Below are 22,699 nucleotides of genomic sequence, written 5' to 3'. Positions count from 1 at the left end.
CAGGGAACCCTGAGGATCAGGATGACCTCCTCACAAGTCCTGGAGAGTGCTTGACATGCCCGAGGGCTGTGCTGTGAGGTTTGGGGTAGAAAGAGCCAGCAGGCACACACATGCAAAGACCTGAGTATTTCTTAGGGTCTGAGAGTGGGATGTCTAAGGTTTGGGGGGTTAACTCTTTATTGGCTAATTTAAAGCAAAAGAGCAGGGGTTGGGGCATGTGAAGGGGAAGCAGGGTCACTCAAGCAGCCAGTTCTTTCAGTCACCCAGGGCTTTCTGAAAGAGGAACCTTTGTGCGTGGGAGCTGTCTAGTTCCTTGTTGGTTGGTTTGTTAGTAGCTGTGTCATACCGCTGGCCATGTGTTTATTCAGGATGGATGTCCTTTGAAATGGATGCGTCAGCAATCCAAAGCTTAATGTCAGGCACTTACACTGTTGAGAGACTGACCTGTACATTGCAGGGTGTTTACTGCATCCGTGGCCTCTGCCTACCAGGTGTGAGTGGCCCTCTCCCACTGCCAGCTCCGTCAGCCAAAGACATCTCCAGACTGAGAACCTCCGCCGTAGCGTCAATCTCTCATCTCCACTTCATCTACTAAGAGTTTTTTTTTTAGCCAACTGAATGAGCCTCCTCTGACCTTCCCTTTCTCTGAACTTGACTTACTGTCCAGCCAGCATGGTAAGCTGGCTTACCACACTTCCGGGGAAAAAGCCATTTGTGGTCAAGTGTTTGAGAAATGCTGAATTAAAGACTATTCAAGAGATTTCTTTCCTGTGGGAATTTGTGATAGTCTCATGTGCTCAATGCTTTATGCATCTCCGAGAGAAGCTAACCCATCTAGCATGTCCCAAGCTCACTGCTCGTTGTAGTGGAAACCTTTCATTTTTTTTGGCTGGCCAGCAACGAACACGTGTCCTCATCATAGTGTTGGGTCATTCTATCTGTCCTACGTAGAACAGGTTGGAGGTGCTGCAGAGGAAGGAGTGGGCCTTCCCTCTTCCCTGCCCCGCTCAGGCATGCATGGGTCAGGCGTCTGATGCTTTCCTCTGGAACGGGAGGATCTGAGTGAGCTGGGGTGGGTGGCAGTGGTGGTGTCTGCAGCTGGGCTGTGAAATCTTGGCCAGGCTGTTGCTGTTCCTTGCTGGCCTTGTTCTTCTAGCTCTGTCCCTGTCTTGTGGTCTTCAGTTCCTGTCTGTTGTCTGAGGTTGTTCCTCCAATCTCTTCTCAGTTCTCTGAGCTTTTACGAACATCCTTCCCGTTTTGGTCCAATCACCGAAGTCGGTTTTCCTCATTTTTAATCTATGATTCCTGACTGATGTGACCAGTGGAACCGGTTGGAAACGTTGGTTAGATGCATTGCTTTGTGTCCCGCTGTGTTGGCTTATATTTCCTATTATTCAGCTCTCCCCAGTCTGGGGCATTATTCCCAAGCTTTGTCATGACAGCAGCAACCTATGTCAGGCCACTGTGTCTCCCATTGTGCCGCACAGAGCCTGCCCGCCAGAAAGGCTAAATGCAGAGGTGGTAGGACTGCACATGCGCCCCTCCCTCCGCCAGACGGCTTGTGGCTCTCTAGCTGCATAACCGCAGCCACCACCTGCTGCTGAACCTTGGGGGCTGGGGACAGAAACAGGCAACCTGGGCATCGCAAGGGACAGTATGCAGAAGCCAGAATAAGTGATGAGGTTCTCCTTCTAGGGCCTCGATCAATCCACAGACATTAGCAGATGATCGAGAAGGAGAATAATGGACAGAAATTGAATGGTAAAGAGCAGTGAGCAGCGATTGCTGGGAAAGAGCTCATGGCTCAAGGAGGGATGAAGGGTAAGAGAAAGGAGGGAGGCCTTAAAATCCCCTTGTGATGCTGCTGGGGGAAGCCAGGTCCAAGAGCACACATGTCTTGTAACATGAACTCAGACTCTCTTCCGCTGTGGTGATGTGTTCTGAGAGAATGTTGTACCCCTCGTGGCTGTGGGTACAAGACATACTGGAAATGCCACCAGAGGGAAGAGGAGTGTAAGCAGAGAGTATTCAATGTTGGCACCGAAGGAACAAGTGAGCAGACCCCGCTGGCCTTCAGCTCAGTGCCACATTATCTGCATTGAAGTATTTCAGAGGGCGTAGTAAACTCATCGCTCACCTGAACTTGGATTGGTATTCTTTTTTTTTTTTTAATTTTTAAATTTTTTTGTTAACATATAATGTATTATTAGCTCCAGGGTATAGGTCAGGTAAATTGCCAGGTTTACACACTTCATAGCACATACCTTCCCCAATGTCCATAACCCCACCACCTTCTCCCTACCTCCTCCCTCCAGCAACCCTCAGTTTGTTTTGTGAGATTAAGTGCTCGCTTCAGCAGCACATATACTAAAATAAGAGTCTCTCATGGTTTGTCTCCCTCCCGATCCCATCTTGTTTCATTTATTCTTTTCCTGTCCCCCAACCCCCCCCCATATTGCCTCTCAACTTTTCTCATATCAGGGAGATCACATGATAATTGTCTTTCTCTGATTGACTAATTTTGCTAAGCATAAATTCTAGTTCCATCGGTTTGGTATTCTAAATAATGGTTAGGGATGGCGAATGTATGTGGGATGGGAGCTGGAGATCAGGTCAGAGTAGCTGTGGGGAGATGTTGTAGTAGTAAGGCTCTTTGAGCAGTGGCAATTTATGGTGTCTAGTTGTTGGTATCTTGGTTTCTAGACCATCTGTCTGGGTTGTAAGGATTGGGCTTACACCGTACCATGTCGGAAGAGTTGGCTCGTGTCCACTCGGGGCATGGGTGCCCTTGAGAGCTCACCCGGGGCTTACTGGGTGGTAGACTAGACTTGGCGAAGAAAACAAAGTCTTGTTTCTTTTTTTTTTTTTAAAGATTTTATTTATTTATTTGACAGACAGAGATCACAAGTAGGCAGAGAGGCAGGCAGAGAGAGAGGGAGAAGCAGGCTCCCCGCCGAGCAGAGAGCCCGATGCGGGGCTCGATCCCAGGACTCCAGGATCATGACCCGAGCTGAAGGCAGAGGCTTTAACCCACTGAGCCACCCAGGCTCCCCCGAAGTCTTGTTTCTACCAGTTAGTAAAGATGAAGCTCCAGGCATGGTCTCTGTCTGGTTGTGTCTTTGGTCAGAACTGGACAAGGCTGAGTCTGCTCATTTATAGAAGTTGAGTATCTTTTGAGCCTGGAGGGATCAGGCATGCAGTAGCATCCAGTGCTCTTTTCTCTCACCCAGCTAACCTTTTCCCAGGCTAAGACTGAAAGGCCAGACATGATCAGGTTGATATTTCACTGGTTTCAGTGTCTGAGGTAAAAAAATAAATGTACTCTGATGCAGGGGGCTTATTGAGCAACTGTTTCTATGCTGGGCACTTGCACGGATGGGAAGTTGTGGCTGGACATTGCAAATTAGAATTGAAGATAAGTGGAAAGAATGAAAAGAGAAAACATGGGAAATTTAACCTTTCTTTCCTCAAATTTGGGAGAAAAAAAATCTCTGATAACCTATCACAATTTATCTTTCTCCATTAAGAACAGAGGTAAAATCAAAATACAAAATAAACCTTTCATGGAGTTATCGTTTTGTGTTACGTGTTTTAGGACTATTGTGAGGAAGCACGAGAACATCCATGGAAGCATCAGTGGATGTGACGGGAAGACCATGTGGTGGATTTGTAGGGAAAGTGATTTGTCTCTACTGAGATGTAGGAACAATAATAATAATAAAAAATTGTGAGAAGAGTATTTGAGAACAAATTTATAACTGACAGAAGAGCCCAAAAGCCATCTAAACGACATACTAAGAGACACAATAGGATATTTTTTCATGGGACAGTTTTGAGAAAAGAGTATTATCGCCTTCCAATTATGGCTTCATGTCTCTTTTCCCCAAAGGCACGTGTACTTGAAACCCTTCCTGGCCCCCATAAGAGAAGATTCTATGGTACTGACGAGATTGTATGTATTAGAATCACTTCTCCTGGAAAGGAGACACTAAAGGGTACTCGAATAAAATATTAAAAATTATGAAGGACATAACAAAGGCCAATCAGTCCTTTCTTTTCCCCAGATCCCATAATATGAGAACAAGGGTTATTTGATGAAATTAAAGAGTAGCAAATTAAATGCTAATAAAATGAGATAGTCACTTATATAATTCATTACCATGGGAGGTCACAGAGGCAAATTCTGTGGCTGGATTAAATATGGGGCCGGATAATTTTATGACCGCTAATGATATTTTTAACAGTAGAGGCTGATACTGCAAGAGAAGTAATCCTATTACATCCTCCAGGAGGTAGTTTGTGGGGACCTCTGGTAAGTGGTGTCTGAGAAGTGTGAGAGCCAGCCTGGTGGGTTCTAACCTTTGGTGGGGAGTTGTACTAAAAATTAGTTTTTAAGGTGGATGCCCTCAGGTTTTCCGTTCGTGCTTGAGTCCCAGCTTCTCCTGTGGAGATCTGTAAGTTCTTTAATCAGAAGCATTGGAGTGCGAAGTTCCATCATTCAAGGTGAATAAGTTCCAGAGATATAATGTACAGCACCGTGACTATTGTTTTATGTTTTTTACAAGATCTTATTAGAGAGCGAGTGAAAGTGAGCCCGGGGAGGAGCAGAGGGAGAGGGACAAGCAGACTCCGTGCTGAGCGTGGAACCTAACTGATGACCTTGAGATCATCACCTGAGCTGAAATCAAGAGTTGGACACTCAACCGATTGAGCCATCCAGGCCCCCCCAGTGTGACGGTTGTTAACAATACTGTATTGTTTGGTCGAAATCTGCTGATAGAGTAGACTTTAAATGTTCTCAACCCACTCAAAAAAGGAAAAAAAAAGTGGATAATGGGTGAAGTGGTAGATATGTTAATTAGCGTGATTGTGGTGATTATTTCATCCACCATACAGATGTATACCTTTTTTTTTTCTTTTTATGAGAGAGAGAGAGAGAGCACAAGCAGGGGGAACAGCAGAGGGAGAGGGAGAAGCAGACTTCCCGCTGAGCAGGAAGCCTTATGCAGGGCTTAGTCCCAGGCCCTGGGATCCTGACCTGAGTAGGTCAGGGCAGGCAGATGCTTAACTAGCTGAGCCACCCAGACCTCCCCTCAAGACGTATATCTTGAACATATACAGTTTGTCAGTTATACCTCAGTAATACTAGGGTGATGGAAGTAAACACAACAAAAATTTTTTTTTAGAGAAAGCAGGTGGGAAGATATTACCCAGAATTTGATCGTTTCTGTTTTTTTTTTTTTTTAAAGATTTTATTTATTTATTTGACAGAGATCACAAGTAGGCAGAGAGGCAGGCAGAGAGAAAGAGAGAGAGAGGGAAGCAGGCTCCCCGCTGAGCAGAGAGCCCAACGCGGGGCTCGATCCCAGGACCCTGAGACCATGACCTGAGCTGAAGGCAGAGGCTTTAACCCACTGAGCCACCCAGGCGTCCCGATCGTTTCTGGTCTTGAGGACCCATTTATTTTATTTATTGAATGCCACCCACAAGTCGGGCACTTTGCTTAGAGTTTTAAAAATCTGTTGGGACTCTAAACATTTTGACCAATCAGTGCATTCAGAATAAGGGGACTACACTAAAGGTAGACTATAAAGTTGAATTAAGTACAACAAAGCAAAGGAATAGCTCAACCTGTATGATTCAGAAAAGGTTTACAGAGAAGGTGGCATTTGAATTAAGTCTTAAAGGGTGGTGGGAGTTCACTCTATTGGCAGGATAACAAGGGGCAGAAGGAACGACCAGCACATATAGATCCAGGACAGAATGTGACATAATTGCCCGTGAACTCCTGGTAGATTAGAAAGGCTGCAGCACAGGCTTGGAGGGGCAGAGAGGGAGAAGAGGTGTCCTATCAGGTCAAAGGGAGCCAGGTGGTGAGGTCTTGGCGATTGCCAGAGATGTCTCTCCAGTAGCCACGCTTCCTGTGGTGGTCGTGTGGGTGGGGAGTAGAGAGGAGGTGGAGAGGGGCTTCCAGAAAGGGTCATGTGATGGATCAAGGATGGCCCCTCAGAGCCCTGGCCCCCTGCAGCATAGGCTTCCCTCTCTTGGCCACTGTCAACAGTTGCTTGGTGGTGAGTCTTATATTTCACACGACTCTGCCTCACTGATTTTTACTGTCTGTCTGAAATGATCTTTACCATAAACCTAATCACTCTTATTAGTAGTTTTTTATAAAAGAAAAAGAACAAAATTTCCCCTTTCTTTGAGAGAGGGGTTCTTATAGGTCTTATAAATTAGGCTGAGTCTGGTCTTATTTCTTTGGGCTTTACCTAGAACCCATCTTTGGATGGTGAAGAAGAGACAGATAACGTTTGCTTGACCTTAGACTGTGATGTTGGCTCAGCAGATGAGCAGGAAACCATACAGTGTCTTGGAGGAGCAGATGGATTGAAATGTTAAAAATCTGTTTTGCTGGGGCACCTGGGTGGCTCAGTGGGTTAAAGCCTCTGCCTTTGGCTCAGGTCATGATCCCAGGGTCCTGGGATTGAGCCCTGCATCAGGCTTTCTGCTCAGTGGGGAGCCTTGCTTCCTTCTCTCTCTCTCTGCCTGCCTCTCTGCCTAATTGTGATCTCTGTCAAATAAATAAAAATAAAATCTTAAAAAAAAATCTGTTTCGTTAAATGATTTCGGATAACAAAATAATTTAATTAGGGAAAAAAAAGCTCCCAGACTCTGCTCCTTATTCAGTGATACTTAAATAAGTGTATCATTATTAATCACTCAGACTCTGACTTGTAATTTCTACAATATTAATATTGATAAGAAGAGTCATTTGGAAATGAGAGAGAATGTCTTTGTAGAAACATGGTCTTATTTTTGTGGTGGATGCAAATACTGTATTATTATTATGATTATTATTTGTGTTGTTACATAGTACAGTAGGCAGTCAGCAGTTCCCCCCCATATTAGAGAGAAATGTGTATGGTGGTCCCCTGTTATCTGTGGGGAATGTGTTCCAAGAGCACCCCCAGGGGTTGTCTGAGACTTTGGACAGTGCTGGACCCTACATACATACTGTGTTTTTTCCTATTCATACACACCGATAATAAATTTTAATTCATAAATGGGGCACATAAGAGATTAACAACAGTAACTAATAATAAACTAGAACAGCTATAACAATATGGTATAATAAAAGTTACATGAATGTGATCTCTCTTGGAACACTTGATCGTATTGCCGTCACCTTTCTTGTGGTGAGGCGTGATGATAAAATGCCTGTCTTATGAGAGGAAATGAGGTGAATGACATAGGCATTGTGATGCAGTGTTAGGCTGCTATTGACTTCTGATACCCCAGAAGGAGGAGCATCCCTTGTTGGACTGCACCTGACCCCAGGTAACCGGAACCGTGGAAAGCAACATCGTGGATAACTGGGGCCTATTCCTCTTCCACAGTAGTTCTTTAAGGCTCTTCTAAAAAGAAGGTGCTAGAGGGATATAAAAATGAAGTTAGTTATAGGAGGTAAATGGCTAGGTGCTCAGTTTACTGTGAAGTCACCTATGTGGTAGAGCGTTGGGGGATAAAACTGAATTACATGGAGATACACCCTGTGTTTGGTGTTAGTCACTCACAGATAAGATCATGACTCACAATATAGTGAGGACAGGAGACCATTCTACCACAACTCCTTGATGAACTAAATCCAAGTTGTGTAGTACAGCTGTATCCAGATGTTAGCTCTATCTGGGGAGCTGGCAGTGTTTTTCACAAAAGCTAAGGGCTGGTTTAAAATAGAAATTACAGTTAACTCAGAGAGATGGAGGGTAGGATCAGGGTAGGGAAGAGCATTTCAAAAACAGAAGCAATAGAGATAACTCCCAGAATTTTGAACACCTTGTTTTTTTTTTTTTCCTTTCCCTTTTTTCTAACTTCTGTCAATGTTGTAACAACTTCTTCTTCTTCTTCTTCTTCTTTTTTTTTTTTTTTTTTGCTTTTTCCCAAAAATTTTATTGGGGGAAAACTACAAAACATTTACAGTACAATGTTTATAGTCACAATTTGTAGTGAACTGATTCCCCAAAATACATTACAACTCAAGTTGAAATGTTGTAATTTCTAATACATTCTGAAAATGTCCCTTTTGAGGAAAGAATGGGCTACATCATACTCGCTTCTAGTAGATATAAATCTTGTCAGTAAGGGGGATAGTGATCAAGGATTCCTTTAAGCCCCAACATTAATTCACTTAAGTATTTATTAATCATTTGTTCTCCTGGACTGGACACTTACAAATAAGTCTTTGCTGTCAGAAGTGAGGCACGCAGCACGGGTAACATAACATTTTCCTCCCATTAGACGTAGCTATATATGCTTCTGGTTCCCAGCGTACTACTCGGTTTTACACGAAGAGTGCCTTTCTATGACTGGGTTTCTTTCAACAAGGTTCTTTATTTGTAATTGTGCAAAAAAGCAGCATAAGCTTTAAAAAGAGCTTTGATGCAAAATGATGTATCTTTTCAAGGACCATGTATAGGTGAATATATTTATTAAGAAGTGTTTTTCTTTCCCATTTAGACCTTAGCTGGATCTCCAAAGTACAGGTGAATCAACCCGCAGTTCTGAGGCGTGCAGAACAAATCCAGGCTCGCAGAACCGTGAAGAAGGAGTGGCAGGTAAGGTTGCTTCTTGAGCACTCTGCCCCGGTAGTGTACAATGCCTGGTCTCTTCCCTCAAGGCCACAATATTGAATTTCGCTCAGGATGCATCTAAACTTAAAAGATTGCTGCTGTCCATGACTTATTTTAATAATTCATATGTGATGATGATGGGTTGGAGAAAGATAACACATTTATCCAAACAGGTTAAAAATCTTATCACTCTTGAGTGGCAAAGCCGCAAATGAATTTGAGGCATCTTTATTCATGAGTGAATTAAATGGCACATTTCCTCAACACATTTATTCAGCTCCTTAGACATACCTTCTTTGGTTGTCTTCTATTTTAATTTTTAAGCCGTAACATCGAAACCTGATGTGTCTGCTGTTGAGGCCCTTAGGCCTAAGCATTGACCTTCTTTGACCATTGTGTTTACCTTACTATTAATTTTCATAAAGCATTTTCCAAAACTCGAAAAGTGATGTTTCAAAGGGACTAGTGGTCAGCATACCCTTCAGTATATACTGACCAACGGTGAGCTGTGTGTCATAGGACTAAGAGGAATTCAGAGTTCATGTCACAAGTGAAGCAAAATAGTGTGATTGAATCCTTTAGGATGACATTTTACATTTTGCTCATCCTTGGGAATATTCCAATGGAAAGATAAAAGGAAATTCATTAGAATGAGTTAGGAAGTATGAGTATTATTTTATTTTATTTATTTATTTTTTTAAGATTTTATTTATTTGTCAGAGAGAGAGAGGAGAGAGAGCGAGTACAGGCAGACAGAATGGCAGGCAGAGGCAGAGGGAGAAGCAGGTTCCCTGACGAGCAAGGAGCCCGATGTGGGACTCGATCCCAGGACGCTGGGATCATGACCTGAGCCGAAGGCAGCTGCTTAACCAACTGAGCCACCCAGGCGTCCTGAGTATTATTTTAGAAATGGAATTGAATTAGAGTGAAAAACAACAACATCAAAGAAATTAGAGACTCTTTTTTAAATGTCTTATCCCAGATCCCAAGGCTGGAGGTAAAATATCAGACAGAAATCCTCTTCTTCCCAAGTTCTGTCATATGGTAGCTTTCAGGGGCTCCTAGTGGAGGAGATGGAGAGGTCTGGTGTGGGGAGGCTTAATCTATTAGGATTTCACTTTGGGATACCAATGGAAGGCAAAAAATTTTTTAAAGATTTTATTTATTTGAGAGAGAGAGAGAGTGTGCACATGCATGGGGGAGGGGCAGAGGGCAAGAGAGAATCTCAAGCAGAATCCCTCCTGAGCCAGAGCCCAGCTCAGGGCTCAGTCTCACAACCCTGAGATCATGACCTGAGCTGAAATCAAGAGTGGGATGCTTAACTGACTGAGCCACCCGGGCACCCGGGAAAAATAATTTTTAAGGCTACTCTGTAATCATCTTTTATTTTATTCTATGCAGTGTTCCTCTTATTGGTCACTCTTGAGCAATGTTTATATCACATATGAGAAGGACATGCCTTAGAACAGTATAGATGTCAGATTTTAGCACCCATGTTTGTCTAATGATTTCCTACTAAGTAACTGGGTTGGAGATGACTTTTTTTTTTTAATCTTGCTTTTACTTTTCTTAAACCAGGCTGCTTGGCTCCTGAAAGCTGTTACCTTTATAGATCTTACTACACTTGCAGGCGATGACACATCTTCCAACGTTCAAAGGCTCTGTTATAAAGCCAAGTATCCAATCCGGGAAGATCTCTTAAAAACTTTAAACATGCATGATAAAGGTAACATTGTTGTGTATAATCTGTCTCTGTTTACGTCTTTACAGTACTAATTACTAAATCTAAGAGGATTTGAGACAAGATTCAGCTGCTAAAATGGTAACAGCAATAAAATCCACGGGAGAATTGTATACATAGGCAAATAATTGAGATTCTTCTCTGAAAAACAGCAGGGAGAGAATCTGAGTCTCATTTTTAGGTCAGTTCTTTCCATCCTGGATTAAAGTTGCTGGTAGAGAGTTTCTTTATTTTTCTTTCCAGTTCTTCAGTGTGGGAAATTTCTGTCTAGTGACTCTAAAATACTGATTCTCATTCCCTAGCCACACGTGCAAAAAGCCAGTCTCATTACTTAATAATCACATCTCATACATAAAGTATTTTCTGTGAGTAAATGAAATACATTTGAGAATAAAATGCAAATGGGGAATATTGCATGCTCGTATATTAGGTTAGATCTTTTGAAAAAAAGTTACATTCACGCTTTTAGTATGCATGAAAGGAAGGACTTTCTAAAGTTGCCATAAGTTTAGAATCTTAACATCTTAGGAATGGAGGAGACCTTTGAGAGTTGATCCCCTTTTTCTAAATGAGGAAACCAAGGTCTGGAAGGCTAAAGGTTATTTCCAAGACCATGTGCCATAGGACTCACTGGGCTGATTTTAGGAGCCATGTCTTTTGGCGGAGGGATGCTTCATGATTCCAAAGTGCCTATCGGTAATAAATATGCAACTGGAAATGTGGCATTGGCCCAATGCAGGTATTTTATCCCAAACAATTTGAAGATAATTTATAGACCTAAACAACTCCACTGCTTTTGGAAAATATGTGTCTTTGGGGTTGACAATAAAAACACCACCTACGTATAAGCATTGTTATACAAGATTGTTTCAAGTAACAACTTTGGAGGAGAGGCTGGGGAAAAATGGGGCAACTGTGTAGGAGTCTATGTTCTTGCTTTGTTTTATAGTGGCTATTTGATTTTTATTTGATTTCTTTAAATTTAAGAGCTTATTCCTCTGAATGAGGGCTCCAGATCCAGATTGTATTATTTCTTGCAAGAGAGGGAAGAGGATTAGTTAAATATCACTTTGCTATACTATCCTGTCAGGTTCTCATCCACTTTCTTCATCCACTGTCTATTAGCTGTACAAATCTGGATTATGTGACCTACATGAAATAAAATATTTTCATTGAGTCAAGCCCGTTATGTTTATCGCTTAGCAATCTTTAAAAAATGGCATTATGTTGACCTCAAAGACCGGTGCCCCACAATTATTTTATTCCGTGACTTGAACAAGGAGCAAATGATCCCTGTTGTCAAGGACTGGAAAGGAATGTGGGGGAGTCAAAACTTTTTCATTCGTTGCAGTGTCTTAGGGGAGTTATTTCTCCTCTCATTTCGAGTTCTGCCAGGGTGTGGTGTAAATCATGAAAAGCTTGTTGTGCAAGTTGAACTTCCCATGAAGTAGGCTGTTACGATCTCTTTTCTCCCAGGCCTCACGACCGCGGCCGTTTGTGTTTATCCTGCGAGGGTGTGTGATGCAGTTAAAGCGCTGAAGGCCGCAGGCTGTACCATCCCCGTGGCTTCAGGTAAGATTATTGTGGCTTTTGCTCTTGTCTTGCAGCCTGTTTCCAGTTTTCAACTCAGACACCTGAGGGTTTTTTTTTGTTGTTGTTTTTGTTTTTAAGATTTTATTTATTTATATGACACAGAGAGAGAGATCACAAGGAGGCAGAGAGGCAGGCAGAGAGAGAGGAGGAAGCAGGCTCCCCGCTGAGCAGAGAGCCCGATGTGGGGCTCGATCCCAGGACCCTGAGATCACGACCTGAGCTGAATGAAGGCGGAGGCTTAACCCACTGAGCCACCCAGGCACCCCCTGAGGGTTTTGTATACAGTTTTATACTATGATTTTAATTAGCTTTATATATTTAATGATTTCTATTTACTCATTCTCTCCATATCTACTTGCCTCCTAAGTAGCAGACCACATTCATTCCCCAGAATACAGAACCGTGTCCCTGCCCTTACGGAAACTTGGTTGTTTAGGAGGAATAAGCAAGTTGAAAACGTCATAATGCAGGATATGTAGTAGTATATATGTGTAAAAGATGATAATAAAGATACACAGAAGGTACAGTTGTAACTCAAGAGTGGAGAGTGATTTATTTTGCGGAAGTTGGTGATGCTCAGAGAGTAACAGTATTCACAGGGGAGATGATACTGTGTTGGGGGGTCTTAGAGGGAAAGGGGAGTTGGCGGTGTTGCTGAGACAGGGAATGACCTTTTAAACAGAGGAACTAGCCTGTGGGAAGGCACAGAAGCACATTCAGGGAACCGAACCACAAGTGGTTTGTCATTGTCAGATCTAAATTGGGATGAAGTTGGGGCGGGGGGTGCCCTGGGAGTTGAAGCTAGAGATGGTAGATCTGGGCCAGATCACATAGGGGAAAATGGCCCGGTGAGGGCATTCAGGGTCTATGCTGGTGTTGGGGAACATACTGCAAGGTTTTCAGCAGAGACATGTCATGATTAGCTGCATGATCTTGTGAGTTGAGGGGTGGTTGTGGGTCCAGTAGAGTGGGGTGACAGGGAGTTAGGGAGACTTACCACAGTCCACGTGTGAGGTGAGGAGTGCCACCCTAAAACCTGGGAGTTTAGTAAAGACAAGAGGGTATGTTCAGGAGTCATTCACTTGAGATAGACTCAGGAGGACTGGACTGGGCATGAAAGAAAGAAGAGTATTTAAATCTTCTGTATAAGTGAGGGTGTAGAGTGTGTGTGAGTGTGAGTGAGTGTGTGTGTGTGTGTGTGTAAGGATAGATATAAAACTAGATTGTACTTTTAGAAGATGTTAAGAGGAATATCTTAGTGCTTTAGAAGAGGAGTCTAAAAAGATGATTAATTTATTTTATTAGGGAGACATCAAAGAAACACATGGTTTTGATATACAAGCTATTTGTGAAGATTCCGAAAGTGTTCGGCAGCTACCTTAAATTTTTCATCAGCCTCATTCAGTTCAGCTTTTCTTTTGCACAACAGAGAAACATCTTTCCTCTAAGATAGCAGACCCAAGGAATTTAATAACATCAAGGAAATACAAAAGGTTATCTTTAGTAATGGAAATGGAATTAATGATGCACATGGAAAAAATGTTAATGATTTTTCAGAGGTATAGCTGTATTTTTTTTTTTTTTTTTAATTTACACCTGGTCTTGCTCTTCCCAACTTGCCCCTGCCCCAGTTTTGTGGACAATATTAGGTCCTTTTCCCTCCTGCAGTCTCCTCCCTTTATTCTCATCTGCTTGGCTCTTTATTTTAAGATAGGCAATGGGAAGAACCTATATTGCAATTTGGTTGCAACAGCCATAAATGTGAGTGAGTAAATCAAGACTACAGTGGTAACCAATTTGATTAAGAGCAGAATTCGTAATTAACCAGTCCATCAAGACAGGGCTCTAGCTACTGTGTTTTATGACTGTCACTATGATGATACATATTTTCTTAGTTTCTGTTTACTTAAAGCCCTCTTATGAGCATCTCTGCAGAAACTTAATTTCAGGTTTTCAAACTATAAAATACTAATATTTGTCCTAACACCAATACCATATGAGGTGACATTCTGTTTCTTCAGACTTCACTTTGTAAGACAGGCGTGAAGCTCTTTAGTGTCATTAATGCTTTGGTCAAAATACTGTTTTGTTTTTGTTTTCATTTTTGTTTTTTTTTTGTATGAGGTTCCTTATTGAGATACTCAACGACTGAAATTTGTCTTCCTCCTTCCCTCCCTCCCTCCTTTTCTTCTTTCCTTCCCTCCTTTCTTCTCTCTCTGCTAGTGGCCACTGGCTTTCCAGCTGGACAGACGCGTTTAAAAACACGATTAGAAGAGATCAGATTGGCTGTGGAAGATGGAGCTACGGAAATCGATGTGGTGATTAACAGGACATTGGTGCTGACGGGCCAGTGGGAAGGTATGTGCAAGTCCTTACCTAAAAGGGGGACATAGTGCTACCTGTGGAAATCAATGGTGAGGACTGGAAAAGAGGCAGCATGTTTTGGAAGTCATTGTTCTAGGTTACATGTCACCAGATCAGAGGGTAAATTTGAGAGAAAATGTGGCTGGTATTGATCATGGCTTGTTCCCCTCATCAATCCTTGGCAGTTGCCCACATGCGTGAACTTTTTAGATCCCTTCGAGTGCTTAGGTGAGTGGCTGTTTCTATGCACTAGATTATTAATTTTTCTGTTCTCTACTATTTTATGACTCAATGCATAAATCACTCTAGGCAAGTCATTTATGCAAAGTTTATTTTAATAGGTGGAGGAAACTTCCCCTTTTTAATGTTAATCTTTGTGGATTTTGAGAATGTGGGATTAGTAATAAGTCTGCTAAGTCTATTTTTACTCCTGCTGTTCTTACACATAATTCCTATGGATACTATTTTATGTTTACCTTTGAGATTCATGATTTACTATCACACCGATTATGATAAAACATTACCCATTTCAATAACTAGCTATTGTTTTTATAATTAGATATTAAAAAATAGATTTGACTGGTGCCTTAAATATATTTTGTATATTAGAGATTGTTGATAGCTAAAATAATTACAATTTTCTACTTTACCAAATCAGTATAAAAGTAGTTCAACTAAAAATTTTTTAATCAAATCATAAGATAAAGCCAGAATAATATGTTACCTCTTTAGATATGTGAATATCAAATACATGGTATATTTTATTCTAATTACAGATGTTGTACCTGCTTGCTGTTAAAGACAAAAATTCTAATCTGTAATAAAGGAAGTAGATGCCCCACATAAACTCATCCGCTAGAAATAACCTCAATAACAGTATAATGCACAACTTTTCAGACTTTTTTCTCTTCATATACACACATGCAACTGATGCCCTTTTTTAAAAGTTTAAATAAAAAGTAAGATTATGCTTAATGTATTTATTTCTTAATCTATTTATTGCACTTGCCAATATTTCATGGGTATCTTTCTGTGACTCTCATTCATCAATCCATCTAGATTGTCAAATGTGAATCCTAATTCCATTGTTTATCCATTAAGAATTGCTTTTGGTTACAGAATAGCAACAATTTAGTCAGTAGTGTATTTATTTATTTGTTTATTTAGTCAGTAGTTTAAACCTCAAGGATTTATGTTCTTCTACAAAGTCTGGAGGTAGATATTTCAGGGGTACTTTGGCAGCCCCACAAAGTCCTTGGTCACTTACACTACTTGGATCTTCCACTCCCAAAGTGTGTGGCTTCTATTCCTGTACTTAAGGGCACTCCATTGTCTGAGGTCGCTTCTGATGCCATCTCCCAAATAACAGGAAAGAAGGACTGTCCTATCCTAAAAGCCTCCCACAGTATTTTTGCTTCCATCTCTTTTGCTCAGACTAAGTTACGTGGCCACCGTGGCTGCAAGTAAGGCCAGAAAATGTAGTTTTTTAGCTTAGAATATTAACTATGTTCCTGTACATTCTCAGTAAGTTAGATGGGGCACATATTTGTGCCCAGACGGAAAGGACTGAGGGGAGTTCTAGCATGGAAGGACAGTGTGCCATGAAGAGCCAAGTGGGGTCTGACAGTAAAATCCTTAATAGCAAAGGGCTTTGTGAAACCACAATAACAGCAAAATTTAAATGAGAAGAGCTAAGAAGTCAGAAGGCACAGCTGTTAGCTGTGGGGCAGGTCACCCCAGAGATTTCAGCAGCTCCGAGAGCATCACGATCACCTATACCACAGTCTGAATGATCTAGAAGGAAATGTTGAAGCCGTTCCTGTTGCCCTACTCCCAGCTGTACTCAGTAGCATTTTTAATCCTTACCCAGTTTAAATTCTTGACAGTCCACAAATATCTTTTTGTGCTTTTGATTTTTGTTCCCTTTTTTTATGGTTCATGTGAGCTTTGGCTGATTGCAATCATTCTTAAAAGGCGTATTTTAAATGGGTACCCTTTATCCCTATATATTGATTCTTGTTTCCTTCTAGTCATAGATTTCAGGCCAGAATTAGAGGGAAAAAATGAATTTGCATAATATTGAAAACAAATTTGGAAATAGACTATGTGATTTAGTTAAATAAAAAAAAAACTATATCCCCTGTATGTCTTTTATTAAACAGTTGTAGACATAGAAGTATAGTTTCTATTATAACTTGTGCTCTTGTCTCTAGAATACTAATTGGGAAATAAAATATAATAGGAGATGGGTTTTGATGTAATTGTCCCTTAATGAACTAGGAATGGTTGTTTTTAGGAACTGATAATTTCCTAATAACAGGCATTCATGCAAAATATAATAACACATCTTTGTCCTAGACCATACTTTTCTATTAACTTTTTTATGGTGTTAATAACCTCTTGACCCAAAACAAATTGAAAAGGAACATTTAATACTAGAAATTTAATTCTAAATAGAAACCTGCAATGACTGAAGCCTTTTTTTTCACTGCAGTATTTTTCTTAATTTGCCTCAATTTGATTATATATTTTTCAGTGTCACGCTTTCATATTAGCTGTTTACTAAAATATGAGCCTAAAATTGATTTCTTGGAATGTGCAGACAGAAATGTCTCAGGCTAATACCTGTTCAAATGCAGGTCCCTCTCATCTGTGCACTGAGGAGTGTAGGACAGTGGCTGAAGCATGAAAGAAAGGATCCCAATTTTAAAGCTGACCATTCAGAGTGTATCCTAACCATGTCTTGTGGTCGCAGGGTCCACAGTTTCAGGGGTGAACTCAAAGAGAAGACTGGAAGAGGGGCTTGTACTCCTCTTCTTGAATTCTCCCTGGTGACAATTTGAAATCTCTACTCCTCGAGTTTCTAATTCTTTTGCCCACCCACCTTGAGGCTCCTTTCCTCTTAGTGGAAGACGGAGCTGCTACTTCTCAGAGAAAACTGATACCACTAGAGAGGAACTCCCTTAGGGTCCTTACAGCAGGCTCTGTTTTCCTTTGTTTCTTCTTTTCTCCTTCCTCCTAAGTGTGGTCCCTTTGTGGAAGCTCCCATCTCCTCCCACATTTCCGGAGACCTTACTCCATTTGTTGGCCATTTTTTTTCTGCTGTGTCTTTAGTTTCTGTCTCTACTAGCTCATTCCCATCAGCATCTAAACATATGTAAGCTCTTCTTATCCATTAAACCGTTACACACACACACACACACACACACACACACACACACACAAACTCACATTCCAACATTCCCCCTCATCCCCAGCTAAGTCTCCCTTTCTGTTCTTTCCTTCATGGCTAAAGTTCTTAAAAGAGTCATATTTACTTGTTTCTCCTGAATCTGCACAAACCAGGATGCTAATGACCTCTTATTTTTCTGTGCCCAGGGAATATTCGTCATTTGTTTGTCTAGCTTTACCATTCAGCATTCGGCACAGTGCACTGTCTTCCTTCTAGAGATACTCTCCTGTCGTGGCGTTGGTGACTAAATTTTCAGGTTTTCCTCCATGTTTCCCATTACTCCTGTGTCCCTTTGTCTTGTTTGCAAGCTACTCTGCCTCCCCCAACATCCTGGAGGTGTTGTTAGTCCTTACGTCCTGTCCCAGCAAACTCTCAAACTTCTCCTCAGACTCTGCATATTCTCCCTTGGAAATGTTCTGTCTTCACTGATTTCAGCCACACCGTGTGCTGACGACTACAAAACCTCCTGAGCACCAGAACCAACATCCACCAGACTCCAGAATGTGTGCTCTTGAAAACATGTTGCTTTTTCATGCATCATTTTATAATTTTTTTAAAAGATTTTATTTATTTATTTGAGAGAGCGAGCACAAGCAGTGGGGAGGAGGAGAGGGAGAAGCAGGCTCCCCACTGAGCCTGGAACTCAAGCCAATGCAGGGCTGGGTCCCAGCTTATGACCTGAGCTGGAAAGCAGTTGCTTAACCGACTGAGCCACCTATGTGCCCCTCATGCATCATTTTTACATACATAGACCAGTGACTCTTGATCAAATCAGAGAATCTAGCCATTTTAGAAGGAAATCTATTAAAAAAATATTTGACTGGGGCTCCTGGGTGGCTCAGTGAGTAAAGCCTTTGCCTTCAGTTCAGGTCATGATCTCAGGGTTCTGGGATCGAGCCCCACATAGCGCTCTCTGCTCAGCGGGGAGCCTGCTTCCTCCTCTCTCTCTCTGCCTGCCTCTCTGCCTACTTGTGATCTCTCTCTCTGTCAAATAAATAAATAAAAGTTTTTTTAAAATTTAAAAAAATATTTGACTTGAACACTTTCTCTTAAATACAATTTAATTTCAGAACTGTGGTATCCACGACAGCATTATCCTGGAGCACAGTAACGCTCCCCGGGCTGTGGAAATCTCCAAGATGACCCGCCCCCGGCTAACAGTTCAGGCTGCTGTGCCTTTTGACTTCACATGCCTTTTTATTTAAGCATTTTTGTTAGTGTTGTTTTGCCTGGCACTTTACTATTAAGCTTTTTACCACCAGATCCTGATTTGCTCATTATGGCACACTGTCTTTCCCTGTCTGTACTTCCCTCCATCTTTTCTATTTGGGCACAGAAATGTACACCATTACTAGAAGGGAGAATAACTCTGGGAGACTAGAGGGCTGAAAGCACATCTTTGCATCAGACAGACCTTGGTTGGAATCCAGGTGCTACCATTAGTAGCTGTTTTCTCTTAGGCAAGTTACTTCTCTGTGTCTTCTGTTCCTTCTCCTCAAAATAAGAATAATGGCATCTACTTCCCAGGGTTATAAAGGGGATTCAATTAGATAATGTATGTAAATCCGTCATCCTGTTGCTTGGCCCAGATGAATCCCTCCATGCCAGCTGCGGTTTCTTCTCTTCCCCTCTCCTCCTTCTGGTGCGATAGTCTGTTGTCAAGGGAAGTAACCATAATAGTACATGTATTGAGTAAATGAAGTAGAACTCTAAAAGACTTGGATTTTAGTCTTTGTAATTTTGATAATTTATACCTAGTCCTTGGGCAAACACTTCACTTCTCTCTGCCTCCATTTAAATAAGCTACCAGTGAGGGGATAAAACTTAATGATTTCTATAGTCCTTTAGAGCTATAATGGCCTGTGATTTTATATTTGGTGTTTTCATTGTGTGGGATTATTATTCCCTTGATAAGGACCTGTAATACAGTATTTTTTCATGATGATATTAAAGTCGACATCTACGTTGCATTTCTTAAACAGCTCTTTGAAGAAAGCATTCACCAGAAGGGGTTCATCATCTCATAAATCTTATTGAACTGGTTTTGAAAATTAAATACATCCCATGCTCTGTAAATATAGAGGTGCTCATTTCTTACTTTTTTATGACCTCTCTCTGCTGCATACATTTACCTTAATACATTACCAGCGACATGGAAATGGTATCAGATTCTGCCTCGTTCGAGATTCTCCCAGTTCTTTGAGCTCAGGACCTAGAGCTGACTTTACTAGTCTTTGGAAACCCATTCCATACCGGAGCGCCATCAGACATGACCCCAAAGGTGGCTAATTCCGTGACATTTTCCAGCATAGTGTGTTCGGTGTCACACTTGGGAATATTGTTTGTGTCCTGTATCCAGAGCCCTAGTTTATCCTCTTCAGTTCCTCAGCCCCAACTTGCTCTCCTAAACTTCGTTTGTGGAGTACGTGCCTCACACTATTAAGAGTTTCAGGGGTGAGAGAATGAAATATTTGGGCCAATGCAATCGTGTCTGTTATTGTGTCTTAGGAAGTGGATCCTGAAAATCGTGCATCTGGGCAAAAATTTATTTTTCTTGTTGGCTTATTTTGCATAGGAAGGATGGTAGAAGGAACATCTCTTAAAAGAAATTAGAATTTTTCTTCATTTTTTAGAGCTGTTATTCATAATATGAGAAAAGCAATCTCTAAATCCATAGACACTGTTTGGGGAGGAATCACATAATCTATAATCTGTGCTTTCTCTGTTTGGGGGTTTGTTTATAACAGAAAAATTCTGGAGATACTTATGGCAGCTGTAGGCTTTTATAGTTTTTGTTTTTAGGCTATGATTCTTTAAAACTTCCAATACTATTGACCAAAATGTGTGTGTTTTATCTCTTGTAGGTTATTTTACTACCTGGTGTTTTAGCTCTTCTCTGTTTTAGTCTTACAAGATTAATTAGTTACCTTGGTGGATGAAAACTGTTCTTGAACATTTTGTGACTTTTTAAGTTTCAAAAGGTTGCTGTACAATTTATATTAAGTGTTTTACTGTACATATAATTATCTTTTCTGGCCATTCTTGTGCAGTGTTGAACATCTTTCTGGTACTCAAAAAATAATTGCTTAGATATATTCATTAACAGTTACTTTTTAAGTGTCTTTGAATAGCATGAAATATAAAAAGGAAATCTACTTTATGACTTTTAGATAGGAAACATGGTCTTTAAACACTGGAATTTTTACTAAAATCATAATTTATATTCATGAAAGCTTTACTGATCACATAGTTTTCTATGTCTACAGCAGTGCTTTTCCAGAAAAACCTAACTAACTGATTGCCAGGAGCCTCACGATTAAGAATATACCTTCTTTAGAGGTGGAAGCTGGAAAGAAATAAGATCATTTTGAATAGAGAAAAGTGAGATGCTATAGAAGCAAGTGTCTGCTGATACAGGGAGGCAGAAGGTAGCACCAGTTGTCAACCGTTTGGGATGCTGTCCAGAACAGGGGCAGTGTGACCCCCTCTGCTCCCTGGATCTACATACTCATCACACAGGTCTTTCCCAGTGTGGCTAGGTTCTCTGATTCATGTCAGTGAACACACTCCATAAATACAGCCTCCCTTGTTTTTTAGCTGGGAATGACGAGCAGAAGGTCAGGCTATGACCTCTATTTCTCCTGCTCAGTGTGGCACTAGTGGGAGGGATGCTGGGGGGACAGACAGGAGACAGCTCCTCTGCTGGCTGCTGCCCTATTGATTACGCATCTACAATGTCATGTATCCTGGGTTTCTAGTACACCCACTTTTGCTACTCCTGAAAACCTCATTATAAGTCAAAACATTTATTATCAGGTTTTTAATGTGACATCACAATGCCAGCCACTTCTCTGGTGTATGTGTTTTGTTATATTTTGCATTATTCTGACTAATTTGCAGTCATGGTGTTTGAATTCCATTTTCATTTGTCAGTCATTTTTATAATGGCCTTCCAGATTATTATTTTTCTGTTATGTGCAAGAATTAGTCTTTCTCTTTTTTAAATGGGGGAATTTTTAGTTTCTGTAATGTTTGAATTTTTAACAGGGAACATGGATAACATGTGAGTATGGGAGCAGAAAAATTAATAAAGGCTCTAGGGAATAAGGTCATGAAAAGCTGTAACGGTAGGACGTTTACTGAAGTATTGTTTGTAATAGCAAAAAATCTGAAACCTTAAGTATTATTGGATGCACATGATTGAATAAATTATTTATAACCATGTAGTGGGAGATTGTGCAGCCATTAAAAATTGTGTTACAAACCTATATTTATTAATATAGAAAGATATCTGTGATATTTCGAAGGGAAAAAAGCAGGTTACCAAATAGTATGTACCACAAACAATCATTTTTTTTTTTTTTTTAAACGGAATGAGGGGCACCTGGGTGGCTTAGTGGGTTAAGCCTCTGCCTTTGGCTCAGGTCATGATCTCAGGGTCCTGGGATCAAGCCCCGCATTGGGCTCTCTGCTCAGCAGGGAGCCTGCTTCCCCCTCTCTCTCTCTCTGCCTCTCTGCCTACTTGTGATCTCTCTCTCTCTGTGTCAAATAAATAAATAAATCTTAAAAAAAATAAAAATAAAAAACGGAATGATTGATAATCTCAAAAGCCCTTTTGTAAGAAAAATATCTAGATGCTAAATAAATTACAGCAGCATATGTGAAATGTGTCTTTTTAACATTTTGAGTAATTTTAAACTTATAGAAAAGTTGCAAAAATCATATATACAACAGTTTACTCTTCACTGAGATTCCATAGTTATTAAATTCTGCCCCATTTACCATTTGCCTTTTCATTGTCTCTTTGTGTGTATGTATATATGTGTGTGCGTGCATGAGCATATATATAAAATTATGTACATGTAATTGTTTTAGTTATTTGAGATTAAGTTGCTGGCCTGTCAATCCATTACTCATAAACATTTCAGTGTGTATTTTCTAAAAACAAGAACAGTTGTACCAAGTCACAGTACACCATCAAAATCAGGAAAATAACATTGATACCATACTACCATTAAATCCACAGACTTTGTTCATTTTCCAGACTGTCTCAGTAATGTTCTTTATTAGTTTTGGGATCAGTTGTTACATGTCTCTGTAGTCTTCTTCAATCTGAAACAGTCCTCAATCTTTTATTTA

The 22,699-nt window shown here is 40.8% G+C and overlaps 1 protein-coding gene across 1 annotated transcript in view; it reads left to right on the top strand.

The window, feature by feature from the left end:
- DERA (deoxyribose-phosphate aldolase) overlaps window positions 1-22,699 on the top strand; it is a 115,453-nt gene that overhangs the window by 39,715 nt on the left and 53,039 nt on the right. The window contains exons 2-5 of the mRNA XM_047740914.1: window positions 8,518-8,615; window positions 10,209-10,356; window positions 11,848-11,943; window positions 14,188-14,322. Of these exons, the coding sequence (XP_047596870.1) occupies window positions 8,518-8,615; window positions 10,209-10,356; window positions 11,848-11,943; window positions 14,188-14,322 (477 nt within the window). The remainder of the gene's footprint in view (window positions 1-8,517; window positions 8,616-10,208; window positions 10,357-11,847; window positions 11,944-14,187; window positions 14,323-22,699) is intronic.

This window comes from Lutra lutra, chromosome 8, assembly GCF_902655055.1.
Source record: "Lutra lutra chromosome 8, mLutLut1.2, whole genome shotgun sequence".
Classification (NCBI taxonomy): domain Eukaryota; kingdom Metazoa; phylum Chordata; class Mammalia; order Carnivora; family Mustelidae; genus Lutra; species Lutra lutra.
This window is presented reverse-complemented; position numbering and strand designations above follow the sequence as displayed.